Source organism: Amblyomma mixtum, chromosome 1 (genome assembly GCF_055824585.1).
Source record: "Amblyomma mixtum isolate Tamu chromosome 1, ASM5582458v1, whole genome shotgun sequence".
Lineage (NCBI taxonomy): Eukaryota > Metazoa > Arthropoda > Arachnida > Ixodida > Ixodidae > Amblyomma > Amblyomma mixtum.
The window spans coordinates 275,744,319-275,768,669 of NC_143012.1; the positions used below are offsets into that span (position 1 = coordinate 275,744,319).

General features: G+C 46.0%; 1 protein-coding gene across 1 annotated transcript in view; it reads left to right on the forward strand.

Annotated features, from left to right (window-relative positions):
• The window catches only part of LOC149371761 (gamma-aminobutyric acid receptor subunit alpha-2-like), a 57,283-nt gene extending 37,592 nt beyond the window's left edge, over positions 1-19,691 (forward strand). Inside the window, exons 6-11 of the mRNA XM_089585238.1 lie at positions 7,275-7,357; positions 8,439-8,573; positions 11,281-11,433; positions 12,649-12,809; positions 15,115-15,267; positions 18,326-19,691. Coding sequence (XP_089441364.1) covers positions 7,275-7,357; positions 8,439-8,573; positions 11,281-11,433; positions 12,649-12,809; positions 15,115-15,267; positions 18,326-18,727 — 1,087 coding nt within the window. The 3' untranslated portion in view covers positions 18,728-19,691. The remainder of the gene's footprint in view (positions 1-7,274; positions 7,358-8,438; positions 8,574-11,280; positions 11,434-12,648; positions 12,810-15,114; positions 15,268-18,325) is intronic.
• The last annotated feature ends 4,660 nt before the right edge of the window (positions 19,692-24,351 follow it).

The following is a 24,351-nucleotide window of genomic DNA, read 5'->3' on the forward strand; positions in this document are numbered from 1 at the left end:
CGGCTTTCAACAATCCCAGAGAAAACTACGCAGGTGAAATAATGGCTGCTACGACGGCAAATGCTAAAAACAGCGCTGCACTTACTTTCATGCAGCTGACGTTACAAAAGACCCCATGGTAGTCAACAACCAAGTCTTATCTTCGGCCTCACAACTTTTTTTTTTATCCTTGGCCCTAGTCCCGGCCCTCTAACTTCTGGATGGCATTTTTACGCCTGCCTGCAGCCGCAGCACAAAGGGAAAACTATTTTCAGCGTCGAGAGAAGTCCTCGAAGCGAACTGTTTCTTTCTTAACTTTCCCCCTTTCTTCCTGAGGCTATCGACGGCAAAGAAAGGTAGCTCTTGACTCGGCATTCCAGTCACGCTTGCTGCGCGAATTTCGATGGATCAGTCGGTCGGGAAGATGGGACTGACTGGCCATGATTTACTCTCGACGAGACGCCGGGAATGAAGCCACTCTCCAAGTTTCTCTTTCGACTTTTTTTGTTTCCACCTGCACTTTAACCTTTCTTCTGCTTATGGGTTTGAAAAACTGATAATTTCTCGCCTGAATGTTATCGCCCCGAACCATACCAGCACTCATGGGAGGCGAGTATACCAGATGAAGAAACGCTTTAACAAAGGGGGCGGTAAATTTTATTCTACGAATAATTTCCCTTAAATCAGTTCAAGTAAACGTCCAGTCAAAGGTGCATACGTATTTGAACGCTGTCGATTTTTGTGCGTGGATGTTTCTGACTTTACTTCTTTTTTTCTTTTTTCCAGTGAGCTAATGGCTAAGCAGCAAGCTTAGCTTTTGTTTATCGCGATTTTTTATTAAAAGCCTTTCATTTTACCCCTTCAATTTCCTTTCATCGCTCATGAGTATGTGATGGCCTATGATTTCATCTTTGCCTTGAAAAAGTATCTGAATGCTGATTCGACCACTGTCGACACAGAGAAGAGTCGTACTCGGGTAAACGCAGGCATACATGGTGCGAATCTTCGTCGGTGACACAGATTCATTCGTAAAAAGAGTAGCACACTTAGCAAATTCGCAGGCTTTAGCTTCAGACTTTCTAAGCTAAGGGAATTCTATTTCTGACCTGTATCGCTCGAGGAAATTGCACGTTGTGTTTCAAGCGCACACTTTTTTGTGCTGTTTCATGAAGAGCGCTATCAAGAGCTACAGCTGAGCTAACGTCACCGGTAATCTTGCTACTAGTAATAGAAAGTATACAGAACAATTGAAAAAAACTTTGAAGTTAATATTAATGCACACTCAACAGTGGGACGTGCACAGAGGGCAAAATCCTTCTCTAGAACACTTTCTGGGTGTCTTTTGGGATAAGCATGCGATATCTAGTGATCACATTTGGTTCAATATAGCCTGGATGTAAGCATTTGCTGTTAAGCTCATAAGATTTCATTGTCATTTTTTGTCTTCCTGGTGACAGCAGCTTTCGGAGGTACGGAACCGGCATTTCAGTCGTTCTAGGCATGTGTTTTGCTCTCTGTACGAGCATTTTGCAAGCTGAGTTTAAACAGCAAAAAAAAAAAATTCTTAAGCGATCGGCGGTGGATTGTTTGAATGCGCTAGCATTTTTTTTTATGCTGCTGATTCAATTGTAGCTCCGCCTTAAGAGTATGATGGCGTTAATGGGTTAATGCCCATATATGTGGAATCGGTCGTCCTCTATGTTCATAGATCGCTGGTGGTCGTCCTCGTACAGTCGTCCACACAAACCTGTCTGAAGCGCTCGAGTGGCGCATACTGGGGCACTCGCGTCATATACGACTGCCCTAGGGCTGAGAACAAGACCTTATCGTGCATTCCTTTGAATCGTGTCTAACTCCGCATGTCTTTTAAAGCTATATCAGACCCTCCAGACAGCGGCTACTGTCGTAAATGCCCTTCAGAGCGCACCTCTCGAGCGCTCTAAACAGGTGTATGGGCTACTGTACCGCTCCTGGCGCAGTGCTTAAACGATTCGCCACTGCCCCGGCAGGTGGCTCTTTCAAATACAGCCATCGGTGCTGTTTGTGAGACCCAGGCTGACAGCCATTAATTTAACGCCCACTTGTCACTGTGGGCTGTTTGCTCAAAATGTGGTGGGAAGATTGTGATCACGTGACAATGTTCTCAAGGCGTCAAGCGCCAGACGTCATGCGTGAAGGCGGTCGCCATTACCTCTTGGACTGACCCTTCTAATGCTAGCGCATTAATAATAATAATATTAATAACAAGAATAATAATAAGGCTTAATATAATCACATTTCATTGGTAAAGTGGGAAATTGCTTTTGATGGAAAGAGAGAGAGGAAGAGAGAGAAATTGACGGAAAGGCAGGGAGGTTAACCAGACGATGCCCAGTAGGCTACCCTACACTTGGGGAGGGGAACAAAGGGGAAAAAAATGGAGCAGTATCTGTCTCACATACGTCGATGAACACCTCAACCGCGCCGTAAGGGAAAGGAGGAAGGTGAGACTGAGAGAAGAAAGGAAGGAAGGGGTGCCGTAGTGGAGGTCTCCGGAATAATTTCGACCACCTGGGGACCTTTAATGTGCACTGACATCGCACAGCACACGGGCGCTTCTTGCGTTTCGCCTCCGTCGAAACGCGGCAGCCGCGGTCGGGTTCGAACCCGGGTACTCCGGCTCGGTAGACGAGCGCCTCGTTTCGTTTTTACAGCGACGAGCATGACGAGAACGGAGGACGGCGTAGCAGTAGTGTGGTTATCGCCAGAACCTTCCCTGAAAGTGGTGACCGTGGAAGGGAGGAGGGTGTGGCGAGTGTGAGGAATGCACAACCGGAAAGGGGTTTCCACAGGAAGCACCCGGAGGTCGGTTGCTGTAAGTTACCGAGCGAAAAGAGTATGGCGGACGATAGTTACTGCGGGATAGTTACAGTACCAAGAGGAGGAAATGACGAAAGCGCGGAGGAATGCACAAACGGAGGGTGGATACCACGGGAAGGACTCGGAGAGTGGTTACAGAGGAAGAAGGAGGGACAGTGGTACCTCTGCAGCTGTGGCTGAATCTCGCGGCACAGAGTGACAACCCCCCCCCCCCCCCCCCCCAACTCGTCAGGAATAACTGACCGGCGTGCGGTGCTCTCTGAAGCCTACGAGAACCTCCTGCCACGGTTGGCAGGTATCAAAGTGGCGAGAGGGGAATCCCTCTTAGGAAAGAAGGGAGAGAAGAAGAACCCAGGAGGTGGAACAGAGAAGGTTCTAACGCGAGCGGATGAATGCGAAACCCGAGGGTGGATGCCACGGGAGAAACCCGATGGGTGGCTGCCAAGGTCAGGGGAGGGGGGGGGGGGAGAGAGAGAGAGAGAAAATGAGCTTAGAAACGGAGCGGAAACAGCAGAGCGGCGCGCGCATGCCCAACGGCAGTCTCCCGTTGAAGTGTTTATGTGCGAGCCACCTCCAGAACCAAGTGTCGATGGATACTGGAGATAAGACGTGGACTAGAAGAACAAGTGTGCAAGGGAGCCAAGTATAAAGACACAAAGAAGAATAAGTGCGCAATAGAGTGGATGTAAAGAAATGTGTCCGGTGTGTCGCGTCATGCAAAGGGCAATGGAAGTCTGAGGTATGGCGTTTCCGTCGGGTCGGCCGACCGGTCGCGTGTCCATATTCTTCCTTTGCAGGTCGCAGGCCGCCGTACGATGAAAAGTAACGCATCTTAGGCTATTCGTTAAGCACCTCCTCAAAATCCGCTTGGGCGCCTTTGTTTTGTACACACAACAAAGTAAAAAAAAAAGAAAACGGCCGAAATGCAAATATGGCTTTTTTTATATGTACCTTTCAGCCGGAAGCTAATCCTCCAAGAAAGATAAGACGCCATAGTGAGCAGCTTTTGCGCGCACCTCAAAGGAAAAATTAAAAAGTAGTTACGTTCCCTTTACCTTCCTTGCCTTCATTGTTTCTCATCGCCTCAGGCAAAAGCTGCGCTGATCTTACGCATTGTCTAGAAGGGCGAATGGTAATCCCCGTATCGTATACGGCATTTTTAACGTCATCGTCTAGCTTAAATTTACCGATCTTTTTTTCGTGATTTAGCTTTAAGGCAGAATTTCATTAACACCCGAAACATTTTTTTAATGAACTTATCGTCATAAAATAAAACTACAGTGCTCACAACTCAACCTTATATAGCTCGAAGCGAATGGGGAGCCTGTTGGAAGCTCAACTGCTAATTAAATTAGTAACTCCTCCTGCCCGTGCATATCATTTCCCCTCCGACACCGCGTTAATTTGCCGTCTTCACGTACCCGTATTCTGCCTTTTTTCACACCTTGATTAGAAGCCGTAAGCCTGCCGAGCTGCTTAGCTCATGCAAAGGATTTAGCAGTATTTGCAAATATACACACTTTCGCCCTTTTAAGTGATACATGAAACAGCGAACACGTGTGGTTCCCATTGCACTTTTCCCTTGGCTTGCATGTACCAAGGAAGCAAGTGCCCGAGTAAGCGGGGCATCTTGAGTGCCTGTTCTTTCAACCTTTTCTTGCTCTTTCTTCTGGCTCGTTTCGCAGTAAGTTTAGGCGACAACCAGGAGCTTTTCCTGGCAATGGAGGGAAACGTACGGGGGCAGAGCGTCCGTAACTTTGTCTTTCCGCCAAATAGTTCGGCCGCACGACATGTGTTCTTGGCCGCCTGGCATGTTATTCTCTCCGTGGTCGCTGCGCTCTGTCGTTGGTGTAGCTGGTGCCATGTATGGAAATGTCCTGTAACACAACGCACCTAAAAAATTCGTTGTAATCAAGAAAACAGATTTTTTTTTCTTGCGTCTATAACGTTGAACTGTGCCGGCTGTGTTAGAAATATTGCTTAACAAAGGAATATTGGCAATACAGTATGTTTTAAAGGGCAACTGACCAGGGTCAGGACATTTTATAAAAACAAGCCTACTGCATAGATGAGGCATTAAAGATAACCTCTGCAAAATACTAGAGCCATGCGCGCCCCGAAAAGCTGCAAAAATTGAAATCAAAGCCCTTTCGTTCTTTTCTTCCACAAGCAAACGTCCTCATCCTCTGCAGCCTTCGGGTTGACGTCATACTGAAAACTTTCACTAAAGGCACTCCACTGGTGCGTCGTTCTGAATGACGCGCGAAGAGTGGGCGCAGCCGGTTCGTCGCGTCGTCTGCTCGTTGTGCGCACGCCTACGAGCCCGCATGCGGGAAAAAAAGAACTGAGGGAGTGTCCGGCAACAGCCCTGAAGCCTAGTCATAAAAAGTAAAAATTTAGTAAAACGAAGGGAGTCAGTCACCCTCTCCCAATTTGGCTTCCACAGGCTTCCAATTTGTACACGCTACTCAAGCGGTATCTGTAGAGACTGCTAGCTGGAATTGCGCCGCATTTCTTAGAGAAAGCTATTGTGGATGCTGCGCAGGAAGTGTTATATTTCTTCTGTATCAGGTGCATATGTTCTAGATTGGTGGATGTTGTGTTGGCACATACTAAGTGGCAATAGTTTAAATGTGAAAGAAAAAGTAAGCTATACAACAAGAGCTTAACGCGTGTAGAAATGATATATTTTAAACATCCTACTACACCAGTTGACTTATTGTGCTTATTGGCGTGATTATCCCAATACAGGGTCGCGGAAAAGATAACACCCAGGCATTCGAAGTTTTTTACTGTTTCAATACTTCGTGAGTTTATCGGTATATCTTGGTGCAGAGGTACACACTTGTTTTTTGGCCTGATTATAACTGCCTTTCTTTTACTTTCATTTATCTTCATTGAATTGACTTTCGACCATTCCTCTAAGGATTTCATTGTACCGTATTTTCCGGTGTATAAGACGCACCCTTGTATAAGACGCACTTGCCATATATGCAAGCTGTCACTGGAAAAGTTCGTATATAAGACGCACCCGTGTATAAGACGCACCCCAGTTTACCCAGTTAGGCCAGTGAGGCTTAATTAAATACGCTTGCGCGACTATCGCGAAATGCACCGTACCTGTGAGCAATTCTTAAGCAACGCTAAGTGATCGAAAAAGGCAACACTCATGCCATACTCGTCCACGTTCTAGCAAAAAAGAACGGAAAAACGATACAGCTCCCCATATGTCCATAACATTTTATTCTACTTGAAACCTTCGAAGTCTTCATCTTCAGATGCGCTATCAAAAGGTTCACCCATTTCTGGAAGCAACTCGGCTGAAACATGCACTACGTACACGGAGCAAAAAAAAGTTGCAAAGGGTGACTAAAAAAGAACGCAGGCTTGTCTTGACAATGGCGAGAAGCGCGACTGTCACCATCTTTTGGCGCTTCTCATTACTTTTGCTTGGGGCCTCCGAAACAGCCGCGCGTTTGTGATCCCGGAAGTCGTCATCCCCGCCGTTTCATAATATAGATCACCTAGAATGTCGCGCACGGCGGTCCCGGTATTGAAGTATTAACCGTGTTACAACCGCGTTATTGGTAGTGATATTTTTTAGGTGCAAAAAGCTTGAGCATGAACTGGAGTAATCGATGAACGCGCAAAAAAAGATGAAAAATTCGCATATAAGACGCACCCTTGTATAGGACGCACCAGCAAAATTTTCGAAAAAAAGCCGCGTCTTATACACCGGAAAATACGGTACTGTTGCACTGCTCAAAAAGGAGCTGAATATCATTACCAGCAAAAAAATACTTGTGTCGTTTGCATAGACAAAAAAAAGTTTGCCTGGGAGTTAATATATACAATGTCATTAAGATAAATATTAAGTAAAGGCCCTAAAATACTTTCCTGGGGCACTCCACAGCAGAGAGTTTCAGGCTTTGAAATAAACGCCTCAATTTTTGCTGCTTGTGTTTTGTTGGACAGGTAGGATTTGATCCAAGATAATGCCTGTTCGCGTATGCCACAATAACTTAATTTCGGTGGCAAAATATTATAATCAACTAAATCAAAGGCCTTTGAAAAGTCTATGAACATGCCAACAACTGCAGCTTTGTTTCCCAACTCCGTTATTATGATTTCTTTCTGCTGTAGCAATACTAACAGATTTGTTTTTACGAAAACCAAATTGTGTTGGTGATAACAGGTTGCGTGTTTCAATTAACTGACATTCTTGAATGCAACATTTTTTCAAACACCTCTGAAAAGAACGGCAAAATGAATACCGGCCTTTTCGGAACGAGAGGTTGATCGGTTTCGTACATGTGTTGTTGCGGCTTTGTACATGTGTTGTTGAAACTAGACTAACCAATCACGCTGCCCCGACGCTGTGCATAACCGCAAAAGTTGCTAATAGCAGCAAACCATTTTTTTCCTACTTACCGCAGGCTGACAATTAAGGCCAGGTGTCCCATGCAGCTTCAGAGCTTTCCGATGGACCGCCAGTCGTGCCCATTGACATTCGGCAGCTGTAAGTGCAACCACAACGCTTCCACATTAACGCTTGCCGAAAATAATCGGAAACAACCCATTTATGTCACTCTCCCTGCACTTGCTAGAGCCAGACTGCTCAAACAGTTCGCCAACAAAAGACCGTCCCAGGAAATCGGTCATATTATATGATACTTGTTCGATAGGTCCTATTCCCGCCCTTGCCAATTCAACTACGCGTTGCAAAGCCTGATCTATCTATGGACATCAAACTGCATAGTTAGTTAATCGGCAAATTGCAGCAAATACGACATCAGTGCTTTCGATCCTCGTGTGTTCTTGCTCTTATTTCATCGACTGTTCTCGGGTCTAATAAAGGTTCATAGCTGGAAAAGAGTCTGTGAAAAACGTCGTCAGCATTTCTAATTGCGCCTTGATCATCAGCTGCTGAAGCTGACAAAAAACTTTGCCTGCAATTTACATACTACGTTAGGCCAGCCGGAGGAAGTCATTTACGCATTTGCCAGCTAGAATCTTTCCAGGGCGTTTCCTTTCATCACAGTTTACAATGAGAAAATATGTTGGAAATTGCGCCCGTAAGGCCTGAACCTATATGTTCTAGATGTTTCGCTGTGGCAACATGGTAATATTGCAGCCGCTCTTTGAAATATGAATGTTCTCAGATTCATGCATTCGTCGATATTTTTTTGAGATAAGCATTAGTAGGATTTAAAAGTTCGTTCTACATTTAGTTCATCTCATGCTGTTCTACATCATCCGATTGGTGCTTTTCAAACTTGTTTTAGCAGTTATCGAATAACAAAGCATCCCATGAAAGGCTGATTCAACGAATGTAGCTCATGAAAAGTGAACTAGCAACTTAACTGCGTGAGTTTTTTATTCTCCCCCCGATCGGCAGTGTACCATACTACTGCAAGCAGCCAGCTTGATTTGTGTGTAACATCTGTCGCAGCGACTGCCAGATAAAAGTCAGTCATACCTTAAGGTGCTAAATGGGTAAGCGTGTGCACGCCTCACAGTTTCGACACAGCGGACAATAAATTCTTACAAGCTTTCCTCAAATCCCACTTGACAAACACCTTGTTCGCTTGCTTCTCCAGACGGTTATACATCCGACCAGCTGGAATACAAATGGGACTCCACTCTCCCCGTGGACCTCATACCGGGACTGGCGCTATCCCAGTTCGACCTCATAAATTACCCTTACCGGAACTCAACGTACGTTTTTAATAACGGTAAGTACGGCGTCACGAGTTGCTGTACACGCCACTTGTGGGGCGGCGTTATCACAAAAGTTGTCGGACTCGTATCATTTATCGCTGCTGTCTTTCACACTGAAGCCCCATTCACGCCAAGGCGTACCCACAGCACATCCTCATATGTGGCTTGAATAATCGATCATTTTTGTGTTTACTTTCCTTCCTTTCTATATGGGATGACGCAAGATGAATCACTGTTACCTAACGCATGGTTTCGCCGATCGTAAATCTGGCGGAAGATAAATTGATGCCTTTTTTTGTGAGAAACTTGGACAGGCTTCGCGTACAGTCAACAGTATCTTGCATGGTTGTGGAGTCAACGTTAGGAAAGACTTATTTATTACTATTAGACGCCGCCAAGGCTTCGTTATTGCGCAGTTTCGCATATCGAAAGAGGCTGGGTGCCCGTGTGCAGTGAATACTGAGCATATGTAGGCATAGGCGCAATCACTTCTCGTTCGTCTTTTATTTTTAGTTCTCAAAACGTACCGGCAGATTACACTCAACATGTCTCTCTTTCATGACTACAAGTCAGGTATAGTCGAGTATGAGCCACTTTGGCTGCTTTCAATTTATAGTAGAGCGACTGACAATGAATGCCATTTTCCGATATCTCTTGCTCTAGACATTAGTCCTGGTCCACATTTCAACGAAATGCATCCTCACATTGTTGAGTAAATAGAAACCATTCGTACTTTTCAAGTATTTGAGATCGCTATAGGGCATTTGGCGAGTGATATGCATCAGCTTTGGTGCAGGCCACTTCAAGGAAAGTTAAAGATCAGCACATTAAAGAAGCCCGTCATTTTTCGCGCCTCTAAGCTAATTCCTGCCTTCAATTTTCCTTATGAACACAAAATCAAAAGCAGTTTGTCCTTTGTAGGGGTTTGATGGCTAACGTCAATAATGCGCACTGGTCTTCTTTGATAAGACGAACATGCCTTTAAGTGATGGTGATGATGATGACGGTGATCACGTGAAACATTTATTTGCATCAATGCGAAGTTTTTCTGTAGCAGCAGCCGTCAGCATCAGCTGGTCATCCAGGCACGAGCCTTCCACGCGGCTTCCCATTGAGACGGAAATTGTGTTGGGGATAGGTGATACTGTCGGGTTGATTTGGCACGACTAGGTGGTACGGTATAAGGAAGAGTATTCTTTATAGTGTGGGCATATATTAAGGTATACTGTCAGACGTAGTCTATGTAGAAAACGCTAATGAGTCTTTGTATCGGTTTGTAGCTCCCGCCAGACGACGGCCTCGTATCGCGTGAGTCGTTCATGGAGTGGTGGATATCTGTGCCTGCCTAGGAGTTGACGCTGGAGCAAAGTTCCGCATTGGTTCGATGGGAGCGGAGAATTCAAGCTATAATATGAAATAGGCTTCAGTGTAGATGTAAAGTAGTACACAGATAATTGGAAATGAAAATAGTCTGACTGTAGAAAGTGCGACAAAATCATGGAAATTGCGACTACTGGATAATGTAACGGGAAGCAACTGCCTGACGTTTATATTTCAGTCTCGTTTTTTGGAAGTTCTGCTAACAAGCTTGATTATTCAAAATTTATAACTCTCTCCTAAGGGCGCAAATAATAATGGTTGCGTACACGCTCCTTGTTTTTCTTGCGTAAATAATTGTTCACTTCAAAACTACGGCCACTTTGCACGTGGTTGTCATGAGAGCTACAAACACGCATGCCGACATCCATCCGCCTATCTTGTTATTTTCTGCAACTTCGCTTTCAGAGAGCAGCGAACGCTATTGGTTCTGAATTTAATGAATTTACGGAATGCAAAAGTTTTGTTAGCATGAATGTGCCTACTGCACATGCGAACACCAAGGCACAGACTACTACTGAGGAGTCATGGTCCTGTATGGGCGCTTTCATTGAGTGTTGGTAAAATAAGCGAGTCATTTGGAATATTAACGCGTAAGCACAAATCCGATGGCACCAACCCAGATCAAAATCGCCCATTGTCTGTTAGCGTGGTCTATTCGCCTGCGCCAGCACTCCATCCCGCGACACTGTCCGCTCTGCGTCGTCTTCAGCATAGCTGGCGCACTTTTTGGAGTGTAGTAAACGTTCTCTGTAGTTTTCGACTGATTTTCTGTTTGTAGCCAGTCCGTATAAATTACACAATCGATATTTACAGAGTCATATTCTTTACGACTTCCGAGCAATTCACTTTGGTGTCATCTCTATCGAGCGCGCGCATGTCCTCGTCTTGTATGCAATGTTTCGTTATCATCTTGCTGCCGAACATCTTTGTTCTAATTGCGAAGGGATTTCTGGCAGCATTTTTTGTCATAAGTACAACGTAAAATACACAACCTTTTGTCGCGAAATTCATTTGGTTCTTGAAGAAGGAAAGCTGATTAAAAGCATAATAAGTCGCGTTTTTTAATTTAATGGAAGCGAAGCGAAAAACTTTGCTCGTGCCTTTGGTAGAGTAAGGTATTTTATTACTAAGGGACTATTACTCACTATTGCTTTCACTCTAAGCGGGGTTTGGTGGACATATTTAACTTTTTGCTTGATCGAAGCTGCTCGAAATGTCAGATATGCAAACTTCTGGGCATATAAGTTCCCTTATCGCATGCTTATCCAAACGCCATTGATTCGCACTCTGATTCCGGGTGAAGTTGCGCTCTTCTGAAAGAATCCGTTTGTACACTTGCAGGCCATTTCTCGGCTCTGCACGTCAACTTCAACCTGCAACGGCACATGGGTTACTTCCTAATTCAAGTCTACGTACCCTGCATCCTAATCGTTGTTCTTTCGTGGGTCTCCTTCTGGATTAACAGAGAAGCCACCGCGGACAGAGTTGGTCTCGGTAAGTCGACCGACCACTGATCTAGCCGGCAACGTTTAACGAGTACCCAATTATTTCACAGTGGTTCACGCAAATCCATCGATGGCCTATATCCCGCGCAGCGGATTATCCTACGCCAAGAATAATCCTTAGAGATTAATTGGTCGGCTTTCAGGCGTAATAAACAGACAGTCAAAATAACATGTCAAATTTGCCGTATATACATCAGTGCGATCGTTTGCTTAAGGGAGCTTAAGCAGTGGATAGACCGCGCCTAATTATTCAGAAAGATTAGATGGTGTAATCTGCCCATGCAAGGGTTCGTTTGGGGCTTAACACCCCAAAGCGACTCAGGCTATGAGGGACGCCGTAATGAAGGGCTCCGGAAATTTAGTTCACCGGGAGCTCTTTAACGTGCACTGACATCGCACAGTACACGGGCTTCTAGAATTTTGCCTCCATCGAAATTAGACCGCCACGGCCGGGATAGAACCCGTGTCTTTCGAATCAGCAGCCCAGCGCCATAACTACTGAGCAACCGCGGCGGCGTCAATTGCAGGAAGAAACGAATACACTAATTATTAGGGCTCAACTAAAAGTTCAGTCCATGTCTGAAATAGGACAATTCAGTTACAAGGCAATCTTACGCAATTGTAGCATTTAAAGCTATATAATATACTGAGGGGTGAAATTTTTCGTTTGAAAAATTCTGTCTTTGTTATTGTGCTTGATGCTGCTGTTTATGTTGTTTAGTTCTCACAATTTTTGAAGATTTTTTGTGTGAAACTAATTCTACATAAAAAATGATCCTTTGTTATTGTGCGTGATGCTGCTGTTTTTTATTGTTTATTTTTCACAATTTTTAAAGAATTTGGTGTGAAACTTCTACATAAAAAAAATGATCAGACGACCGAAGAAAGAACATTTTGAAATCATTGCAGACAGGAACGTGGAAAGCAGAAGAACTACAAAATGGGTTTCCCATTTTTATTACTAGTTTTTCCTCCCTACATTTCACAAGATATGAAAAGGTATAACAATGTGGCATCACTAGCTAACAGTTTTCTAAAATTGTCTTTACCCTCAAAGTTGCCCCATCACTTTCCTTCCAGTAGCTCGTGAGTTGAGGTACCCAGCAAATTAGTCGACTAAGCGGAAAAAACGTTTATTACGATGCCGTCTTTGCCGAATCAGACGTGTGACTTGAGAAGCTGCGGGCCTCTTCCCTGGCGGCAGGCATCACCACCGTGCTGACTCTGTCTACCTTCGGACTGGACACTCGCACCGACCTTCCAAAGGTGCCCTACCCGACATCCCTCGACTGGTTCGTCATCATGTGCTTCTCCTTCGTCATCTTCACCCTCCTCGAGTTTGCGGGGGTGCACTACTTCACCAAAGTAAGCTGACTTTCCCGGACACCATGGCGCTAAGACGATGGCACGTGTAGTTAAAAATACAGACTACCATGGCTCATATGCTTTAGGCTCTCATACGAATGACATTAGCATGTGCGATCCTAAAGAGACAGTGCAAGCAAAGAATAAAAAAAAAATTCTTATTTACTTTTGTTTATTTCTAATGGGACATTCTTTTCTGCATCTTTTCCAGTACCGCACTTCTTCCTGCGTTGTATATTCCCCTTTAAGAATAGCTTTGGAAATGGGGAAGATAACGCGTTTCGAGATTTCGTGGGGTCTGCTACCACCCTGAGATCACAGCGCCATCTGTGACAGCAACTAGAAAACAGCACATCTCGCATTGAGACTTGTAGTTCCATCTACAATAGCATTGTAGAAACAACCACCTGCCGCGTGCCAATGATGGCGTCACGGTCCAATATGGTGTATATAGGTGGAAATTTTAGTAAACCAAACGGCTAACGCTGGTTACTTCAACGTCTTCCAGACGGTGGGGGGGGGGGGGGGGGGGGGGGGCATTTTTTTCGTGTAGCCAATGTTTCACCAGACATTTCAGTCGTAATTCCATGACCGGAACCAAATGTTTTTTTCGTTCATTAGGAGTAAAAACATATTTAAGAAATATTTTACAGTTCTTAGGTTTTAGTTCCTGCTTTTGCTTCATCTGGGAGCAAGGTCCAAAAATGCCTCTCCAGTACCTGAGGTACTAAGGTTGTCAACAGTCCATAACCAAAATGTGACTATGTAGGTTGCGACTATGATATAAATTGGTCATCAAATATGGGCAAAGCGAAAACCTTCGTAATAAAGTTGTTTTCTACTTTGAACTCACTTGTTATGACGGTGCAGTTCTGTTCATAACGATACAACGCTGAAGGCTGATTCTCACCCTGTGCTCTATAAGGGCACGTGGAATTATGCTAAATCTAAATTACGCATGTACATTGACGTGTTTTTATTTTACAGATATAAACAACGCCAAAAGTGGCCTTATATATAATTCCTGAGAAAAAGATAAAATAAAAATATAACAGCTTTAGTTGGGTTGCATAGCTTTAGTTAAGTCGAAGAGCATAAAGCAAAGGAAAAAAATATATAGAGAGGATGCTATCTTCAAGAGTCGTATCAAAGCATACCCTAAATACAACGGAATGGTAGGGCATAAGTGTGTGAGCGCAGAACTCATCGCCATTTTTTTTCGCATTTAATCAGACCCGTGCAACCACAGCTTCATTCATTCATTTATTCATTCGTTCATTCATTCAGTCAGTCAGTCCAGTCAGTCAGTCCAGTCAGTCAGTCAGTCAGTCAGTCAGTCAGTCCAGTCAGTCAGGCCAGTCCAGTCAGTCAGTCAGTCAGTCAGTCAGTCAGTCCAGTCCAGTCATTCAGTCCCGTCAGTCAGCCCAGTCATTCAGTCCAGTCAGTCAGCCCAGTCAGTCAGTCCAGTCAGTCCAGTCCAGTCAGTCAGTCCAGTCAGTCCAGTCAGTCCAGTCAGTCCAGTCAGTCCAGTCAGTCCAGTCAGTCAGTCCAGTCAGTCAGTCAGTCAGTCCAGTCAGTCCAGTCAGTCCAGTCAGTCAGTCCAGTCAGTCAGTCCAGTCAGTCCAGTCAGTCCAGTCAGTCCAGTCAGTCCAGTCAGTCCAGTCAGTCCACTCAGTCAGTCCAGTCAGTCAGTCAGTCAGTCCGCTCAGTCCAGTCAATCAGTCCAGTCAGTCCAGTCAGTCAGTCCAGTCAGTCCAGTCAGTCCAGTCAGTCCAGTCAGTCAGTCCAGTCAGTCCAGTCAGTCAGTCCAGTCAGTCCAGTCAGTCCAGTCAGTCCAGTCAGTCAGTCAGTCAGTCACCCTGAGGCTTACCCTCCCTTGTCACTTTGTGTTGGCAGGAAACCCGTCTACCTGCCATCTTTCTAACATGGTCAGTGAGTCAGTCAGTAAGACAGTGTGAACGTTGACATTATCATCACATTTACTAGTGTAAAAACTCCTCTGGCATAATAAACCCATCCACAGCATCAGTCAGTCAAATCTAGAAAATAATCATTGAACACGCTGTAAATTTTTGCCTTGAGTAATAAACACACCTCCCAAACAGGTTAAGTCTTTTCGACAGAAAGTATGCTCATTACGACTGTGAATACAGTGGTCATGAGAGGTGGTTTTTCTAGGTAGCCTTCCCCAAGCACCTGACACTTGTTCTCACAGTTCCTGTGCGTAATTGCGCAAGATAGCCTGCAGCACAGAATGAATGACAGTCCTGTCTTTCCTCTTTTTTTTTTCTCTCGTTTTCTCAAGGTCGGCAGTGGCGAGTTTCCTCTGACTGACGACGAGGGCAAACCCGCACAGCAGGACGCGGCGCCAGGTGACTCGGACGTGGAGGAAGAGGATAACGCCGAAATGTTCGTCCCTCTGGAGAGCATCGAAGAGTGCACCTGCAGGATGAGGAAAGTACGTGTCCGGAGAGAGGCGCCCTGTGCCACATTCCCCTATGTGCTGCTCGCATAAGAAATGCACTGTTGCAAGAATGGCACACGGCTGTGATGCGTCTAGTCGTGGTATGAATCGTTAAAAGCGTGCTGCGCTGGGAAATGCCTGCGATGGAGTAATCAATAGCCCGTGGAAACGGAAATGATAGCCGTGAAGTGTACAGAGGCAGTACGAGAACCGTAGTGCATGTCCTCCTGGAGAGGACATGCACTGCGGAAGGTAGATCACCGGTTGTCCGTCAGGGTAGCAGACCGAATTTCAGGAGAGGTACGGATGCGATCAAGGTGACTGCAGGTGTCCACAGCTGGCGAAGCGCAGGCTGCCTGCAGATCAGTGGCAAAGTCCTGTTCTCTTGCAGTTGATGAAACCTATACGGTTAGTGGCGACTGCAGTGGTAATCGTGGTGAGGATGAGTTTTCGTGTATCAGGATTGCTTTTCACGGCCAGTCAGAATAAGGATAAGAATGCAGTATCCAAAATACCGAAGGGCCAGTAATTGCTGCTATAAGCAGCCGCGTTGTTTATTCGGCCCCCGGCTTGCCCACATTGGTCGAAGTTTCTGCAGTGCTGCGTGACTTCAGTAAGAGGAATTGTAAAGACTCACCACGTCAAATTTTGAAAGCCTGGACGGAAGTCGTGGTCGGTAAGGCCATCAATTTCGGTAGCCCCGAGTGCTTGCAGGCGTTAGTAACGACTTTAATGGCCGCACGCGATTGCAACCGTATATGCTTGCAAGCCACCATAGACAAAACATTCTTACCTAGAACCCATCATATGCTGCATAACACAGCTTCGTTTGCTTTGCAACGCATAACGCGCCGAGCACGCTAAAGCGCTTTAGTTAGGTAAGACTGGCGAGAGTGAAACTGGAGTTCTCGAATCGTTCGCACAGAGGTTTCGCGCAATGCAAGTAGCATTACTGAGTGCGCCACATTTCCCTCCTGCATGCATAAAAACGCAGTGGTTCCTAATTAACTGAACAGAAATGACGCCGACGCGTGTAGCTCTCGTAAACTTCACAAGTTATCGCGCACTCGCGCATACGCGAATGCTTTCCGGCCATCAGAAGCCGCAAACAAAAAGCCCTTCGATGTGCGGCAGCCCCCTCTGCAACCTATTCTGGTGTAAAAGCTCTAGCGCGTCGCTGAACGCGCGATCGAGATGTAGAACCGGCAATGCCCGAACAATCGGGGCGCCCTTACACGGCAGCCGCTGGTGCGCACTCGCGCCGAGCAGGCGAAAAAAAGAGGCAAAAATCGTTTACACCGCAGACACAAGAGGACGCAGCGCAGCGGAAGATCCGGAACCTGTCGAGCGTGCTGCCCAATCATCATCGCCTAAGTGGCTTCTGGCCGCAATGAAGCGCACTCGTTGAGCGCTCGAAAAGAGGGGCACCCGTACTCAATCAAACATGCAGATATCTCGCTCTCAGAAGCATGCTCGCTGTGCATGTATCTTCGCTGCCTTTGTCCCTTCCTTTTTTTTTTTCTTTAATTCGCGTCTGCTTCCTTCGATCGCTGCGAGACTTGGCGAAGTGGTCGCTGGTTTTGGTGGGTCGTGCCCTGGGGAGCCGTACAGAATGACAGAGTTAATGTGGAGAGAATTTACGGCTTCTGGTGGGACGTTTTCGGATCAGCGACCGTCCCTTATCAAAATCCGGTCTTCTGTATCCCCTCTCCTGCTTGCTTCCTCTGGGTTCGCAAATGCGTGCGCTTATCTTAGCCTGTCCGCCCGTGCATTACCTGCCCAATTTTCATCTGCTCTTCCGATTCTTTTAGCCCGTTATACGTCTTTCCCGATGTAAGGTAGTCGGCCAGGACCTGGTCCAGGTAACATTTTGCTGTCATTACATTCTTTTTCCTTCTTTTTTTTTTGTTCTCTGTACATTTGGAGCTTTCTCTACGAGGGCATATCTGCGAAGACGTAGCCTTTTTCTTAGTGACGACGAGAAACTTAGGAAAAAATTGAACATTTACTGACAAAACTGTTATTGCTGTATAGTTGCATTCTACCATATAAGGTAATGTCCGAATTTAGAAAATACATAAAAGTACGCACACATAGAGAAGTGCGTACAATAAATGAACACCAAAACTCAAAATAATTCCTTCACACGCTGATCTAGCAGTACGCCGTAGACGCGTACGCCGTACCAATGGCTGAATATAGTCCGACCAGCAACCCACATATTTTCTGTGATCACTCCGGGTATTACTACGCATTACTCCGCCGACGGCAGAGCGCAAGTCTACAGACGATTTGCTAAAAGACACTCCTCGCGTTGGTTTACTCCTCTTGCTATCTGCGGGGAGTTAAAAAAAAAAGTGTATTCCGGGACGTGTAATCTCATTCAACAGAGAAACCGGCCACAAAAGAGAATAATTCGAAGTTTCTGTGAGTGCTGGGTGTGTGTATATCTAGTTGCCGCGACAAAAAAACGAACTTCAGTGCACCTTTAAGTGATTTGCAAGGAAAGTTAACTTTCACAGGCAGAGTCTTGCGGCAGGAATTTGCAGGACTGACAGCTGACGTCTCGACATTGTTTTGAAAAACATGATGGGGAAACTTGGTCGGCACACTACTGCGTGAATTTGTTGTCGGTGCGGTTTTTTCTGTGCAGGTGTGTTGTCTTTTGTGCAGAATAACAGAGCCAATTGATAGTCGGCTACAAACGCTGTCTTTCTCTCCCGTCAGTGTCCACAACCTTTGAGCTCTTCCATTGAAGAGTACCTCGATTTCATCTTCATGATCTGCTAAGCCCCACAAAGACCAAAACAAAAGACTCTTAGAGGCCAAGACTTGTCCAAGTCCTGGCTACGCGTAGCCTCTGTCAGTCAAAGCTCTGTCCGCAAGTGGCCTTTCTTCTCCGCAGATCAAGGGCATCCTGAGTCCTTACTCACTCCTCCTACCACTCGTGTGCTTACTCTCTCTCCGCTTGACCTCGAATTCAACTAATTTGTCCTCCATTACCCCCCCCCCCCCCCGGCTCTCGCATTGGCTGGGACCAACCATTCGTCAGGAGTGCGAGCCCGTGGCGGAGTCCGAGTCTCCCGTGCGGCGTGCTCCGGACCGGTTCTTGGGCTACGCGCCGCCCCCTCCGCCGCGCCCCAGGCACCACCAGCACAGGGTCCGGCCCCTGGACGAAGAGCAACGGCTGCGCGCCGGACTCCACCGCAGGCGCCACAGGCAGCGTCGCCACAACTGCTGCTCGCAGTTCATCAACTGCATGCTGGGCAACGAACGCTTTCGCGACGAGATGCGCCGTCGCGCCGACCGCGGCGCGACCGTCAACAGCGTCTCGCAGATCGACAAGGTGTCCCGCGTACTGTTCCCATTCAGCTTCATTCTCATCAACCTCTTCTACTGGTTCAGCTCGGGCCGAGATAGGCCTGTCGGGTGGGATGTCCAGGACAACTCGTGATGAGGTGTCCTAACAATATGCTTAGTTGGCAGGACCCACCATCATCATCATTAGTCTCACTACGCCCGCTGCAGGGCAAAGGCCTCTCCCATATCTCTGCAGTTAACCCTTTCCTGCACCAGCCGCTGCTACCCGGCGCTCTAAACACGAGGACATGAATATGCCAGAGCTCTCCAATGCTGGCGGCTGGCTCGGTGTTGAGGCAGTCCTGGTGTAAATCAGGCGTGTCCCTTCTCTTTCTTTGATCAGAGCGTCTGACTCCATCTTTCAACTCGTACCGGCCAGGCGGGCGCGCCTGTGCTTGAAAGCGTATCGGAGGTGTGATCGCAGAATTTTATGGCGCCGATGACTTTTTCACTACTCCCCGTCTTTGCTTATTTTTTCACTTGTTTTATGTTTCACCGGTCCCCTTCAAGGTTATTCGAGGCAACTTTAATACTATACCAAGTGACGATAACTATAGTGACCCGCTTCAGAATGCTAATCATGTCGGCATGTGTCCGTAAGGAGTCACATATGGAAAAACCGGATGAATAAGCTTATAGTTGTCAGAACGCTGCGAGCGTATATTAACTGAGATTCTACGAAATGTCGCATTTTTGGCCGCCGTCAGTTTTCAGAAAGTATGCTGGCACTTTTATCGCCCTTTCACTGTATCAAAAAAAAAGGCCTAGCTACGAGTGTAAAAACCAAACTAGGGCGTGGGGCAGCTGTGTGTTGTTGTACCTCCATGAATTAAGTGGCAAGGTACAGTAAAGGTGCATATCTTTTAGCAAAAATACATTTAGGACAATGGACTATAAAAAGAGATGCTGTTTTCAATTTGTCTCGTCAACTTCCGGTTGCGCAGACGTTGCCCTCAGAGGTGCGTGCATGCAGTCACAACGAATGTAAACCCGCGTCTTTCTCCGAAGCATAGATGTACAACGAACGCAGCTGATAGGAACAACTAAACCACCACATCTGATACGTGTCGTTGCTTGAGCGTTGTTAACGCGTTACCGACGAGTAACAGCCTTCCTGCTCTGCACTATGCATGACTGCTGACTTGAACACGTCAATCTCACTAGCTACTTTACTGGGTACACGTAAAATCACGAAGGATAATGATGATCACGATCCCGATCAGACTGTAAACTGTTGGTGCTTCAGTTTAGCTCGCAGTACTTACGGCGACTGGGAACCTCTTAGTCGTAGATTTGCAAACATATAGATTGCCAAACTGACATGCATACTGGCCGCAGTCCTCACAGGATGCACTTCCGAAATGCATTTGGCGTTGTAAGAGAGTATTCGGAGCCCTCTTGCGTAGTCATATGCTTTTGAATATGCAGTCCTGTGAACGGTATTTCTGTTGCCTTTCAGCAAATTGTGGTGGCGGTGACGTTCCTCGTGATGACCTCAGGCTCAAGCTGCCACCCCCAGTTACCAGTCGTTCGAAGATGCTGAGATAGGTCTGATCGTTGCGTATGGCATCATTTTCTTGAACCCTGTGCTGCTCAAGGCAACGACATGCTCGGGCCTAATGTCTCTTCCACGATACTTGCTCCGCGATCGCATCCTTTTTACCGTACCTGTATGTAGTGAATGTTGTGAACAGCACATCCGTGCATACCGATTTCGCCTCCTTGTCTCGCCACTTAAGAAAAATCTCGCCTCGCCGCAGAATATAAGATTTGTTCCAACAGACTATGTAGTCAACGCATAAAACAGTCAAGCATTTCGTCTTACTGAGTTCTTTTGATGACTGCCTTTTCCAGGTAGCTGCTTAGTGAGCCCCTTCTTTGAATTCCAGTAATAATGCAGTAGTGCGCATTCAACTGGATGCCATTGACGTAACCAGCACCGAATGGTCGAAATTGACTTATGTTTTTTCGCTGCGCTGAAACCTCTGAAATTCGTTGTGAAATTCGTTGTCTTGAGAAAGGAAAAGGCGGTAATCTGTGTACTTAAAATACTTTATTTCAACTGCTCGCCATGAATACCAGTTCCCTTAGCGTGTCCACTCAGATCGCAAAACGGCTGTCATAACAGTTGCCTTGGGCGCTCGCGGGGGCGGCTTTGGCAACACTTTGCAAATCTGCGTTTTCTCACTGTTTGTATCTCTTTTACACCTCTGGTTTATGGGGGTTTAACGTCCCACAGCGAATGTGGCTATGAGGGACTCTTCTCCTCTCATTTAATCTTCTGGTCGAAGATGATTCCCTCAGCTACAGGAAAGCATCTGCCAGCAAGGTGTGCACATGGATCGGTAGTGCCAAATCTATATCCCACGCGTATAAGGCGCCGTAATGATGATGATGCGAATGATGATGATGCGTAATGATGATGCGAAGAAATCCTTGATCAGCCTCTTAGCGGCTTGTACACAACTTCGCCAAGGACAGCAGCACTGCCATATACTGTCACATCTGTTTTCAGCTAATACTGACGCAACAAAATCCCAGAGAATGTTAACAATTCTAGTGCCGGTTCATGCAATGCGCTAAAAAGAACCCTGACTTCGCACCCACAAACCATCAGTGATGACTATTTAGTTTTGTTTTTTTTTTATGGCGCAACAGCAGTATGGCCACAGGGCGCATGGATAACAACATTTGGCCGACACGAGGTGAAGTTAAAGACCTTTTTTTTTAAGCATTTCACTCCAGAGAAGGCGAGGACTAGGGCATCGGAAAAATTGCGTGGACACTTTGGCAACTAAAGTGTTGAGAGGCGATAGCCGAGGACACTATGCCTTGGCGACTTCCGGTGAATGTGACGTCACACCGTTCCCGTAGCTATATCGATACCCAAATTGTACATCTTTCGGTGATCAGAAGTGTTAATTACGCTTAATTACACATTTCACCATCTAATTTGACACAAATCCTACGTTTTTCCGATCATTCTGTGACAATTTTTACTATGCCGTGACGACTTCCGGTGGATGTGACGTCACACAGTACCTGTGGCTATATCGACGTCCGCACTATTTCGACTCAATTTCGAGATTTTTGCCTGTAATTAATTAACTAAATAACCTACAGTCATAAAACCTGCCTTCTAGGTTAATTTTTTCCTCCTCTGTCTGAAGCAACTATTGGTTTTCTTCTATTTTAGTTCCCGAGTTAGACACGTGTGACAGACTTTGTTAGCGGACGACAGTATGAGCCATTAAAGGCTTTCGCCCTAAAACAGTTAAGTGCCCCATGGCACTCGATATCGAATCCCACACCTACCGCATACGAGGTGGAAGCTCCTACCAAACTCACGAATCAAATTTGTTTTTGCTTCCGCATGGAAGCTGAATGAGTTTTAGGCTGCTCATTCGTCTAGCTTTACAGGGCATGGATAAGAACACTTATTGTTCTGATCCATGCCCTGCAAATACTTGCCTTCCATGATACTTGAAAGGGCTGTTCGAGGGAAAAATTGCTGTTGCCTTTCATGTTAGTTGTACCCCTACTAAATGCCTAGAAAATTCGTTCAGCGCAGCTAAAATTGTTTGTGACGTAGATTTGCCTCACACTTAGTCATTTCACAAAACAAGTTTGAAACCTGACAACGCGCATGCGTCGATTCTCCATTCGGGGATCAGAAAGTAGGTGACGCTCTCTCACTTTCGCAGAACGGTGCAATAGCTCTTCCCTCTCTCGACGTAGAACCCATGAAACAAATTACGCAGGGTGTTCGCGGGAAGACTGAGTAATTTTCAACAATAGTCTTTTTGAACAAAAAACAATTTCTTTTTGAATATCAAACTGCGACGGCACTGGCGGATGTCAAAAAGCGTGTGGGGTCAGTAAATTACCAGTTTACTTAACTCGATCTGCTGCGCACGCGTGCTTGTGCGCATGCGTGTGCGCGTGCGTGCGTGCGTTCACGGAGCAGTTATTGTCTTAATTAAAGCAATTGTCGTTTCTTTCAGTCATGCATTGTCCCGTTGTCGTGCAACTGTATTTTGTTCAGGACAGCGCTTCCTAAGCAGAGCGCCTACAGGACTTGTAGGACGCATAATAAAAGTGTAAGTCTACTGTAAGCTAGTCGATACGTAGTTTAAGAGAACGGGCTGTCGGGAGAGTCGGTCATTCGTTATCACATGGGTAACTAGGCACACACAAACAAGGACATGCGTGCCTATCATGTCCTTTCGTGTGTGTGCGCGGTTACCTATGTGATAGGCAGTAGATAGGTGCTCACCGTGAACTGCCAATCGTTATTAAATACTGCTATTAAAAAGACAAGGTTGCAATTTTCCTACCGGCCACGCTAGAATAAAGGCCTAATCACATCTGTAACGCCGAAGTATCCGCTTCAAATCTGTAGTTCTGATAAATCTAGCAAGTGCTGTAAAATCTCCAAAGTTTCAAAAGATTTACGGCCCAAAACAAATTAGTTTCAACCTTTAAAGGCCTGCTTTTGCTTGTATGTGCCTTTAAATTAAAAAAATCGCAGTCATTGACCAAGGCAAGAAGCCTTTAATACTAATACAAATTCCTTGACTAATGAAAAATATCCACTCAGAGAGTGAATTTTTATTTTCTCCTACCAAACCACGCTTTTTCCTCGGCACCTGACTGTGTGTAATGGGCTCTTGTTCTCCGCAGCACATTTCTTAATGGATTTCATGCATTCAAAGTAAGCAAAGCAACACCGCAAATGACCTGACAACAAACCACAGCTTTGTCAAAGCTCTGGAGTCTGAAGCGACTGGGCTATCCTGACGCAGGCATGCCTATTCGCACTTGCCTTAAGACCAAAGAAACATCTGTGTCGTACATTATGCAGCAGCTCCAGGAAGACACGTCTTCCTATTTTCATAACATATGCCCCTGAGCCAATTTGCGCACACTTCCACTTTAGCGCAATATTTGAAAGATGCCGAAAAGAGAGTAGCAGTCAATCATAAAATTGCATGTTATCGGCAGCTCCAGGAAACAGGGCGGTTGTTCAGGCGCAGCCCAAGGCACGTTCCACAAAGATGAAAGATTGTGTAACAGCGAGAGCAACAGCTGCTCTGGACCGCCGAAACTGAGAGCGTTCTTTGACGCCTTGCAGGCTCCAAACGTCGTAGGCGTTGAGACCATGCATCTTATGTTTTTCCTAGACAGCGCGCATAAAATGCGAAGCACACTTGCGAGCTGTGTTTTCTACCACAACGTGAAAAAAAAAAAACTAGGGCCATGTGCGTTACCTAGACTCAAAGCTACTCACTTTCTAACTTCGCATTTGCATGCTATTGCCTGCTTCAGTACGGCTAGCATGACCGTGCGTGGTGGTAAAAGCGGTCGGCGTAGCCGCAGAGCGCACATGTTGCGTTCGCTGGTGCGTGTTATCTGACCGACGGTGCAAGATGAGCATTGCAATCTTATTTTATTCGTGCATACGCGTACCTGGGCGTAAAGTCGATAGGCTGGAGCATCGACAGGACACTGTTGTAAGTCGGCAGGAGATCTGGAGTTATGAAAACCTTAGCACACAACACTGTCGTCTGAAACACCTGATAGACACTTGATACTGTGAATTATCGCATAAGCGCCAACGCCATTAGTTTTCTCCTTACACCAAGCAGCCTTTCTGGAACGATCCTTAATATATGCAGAGCATATGCGCTTGTTTGAAATCATCTAAACTCAAAGTGT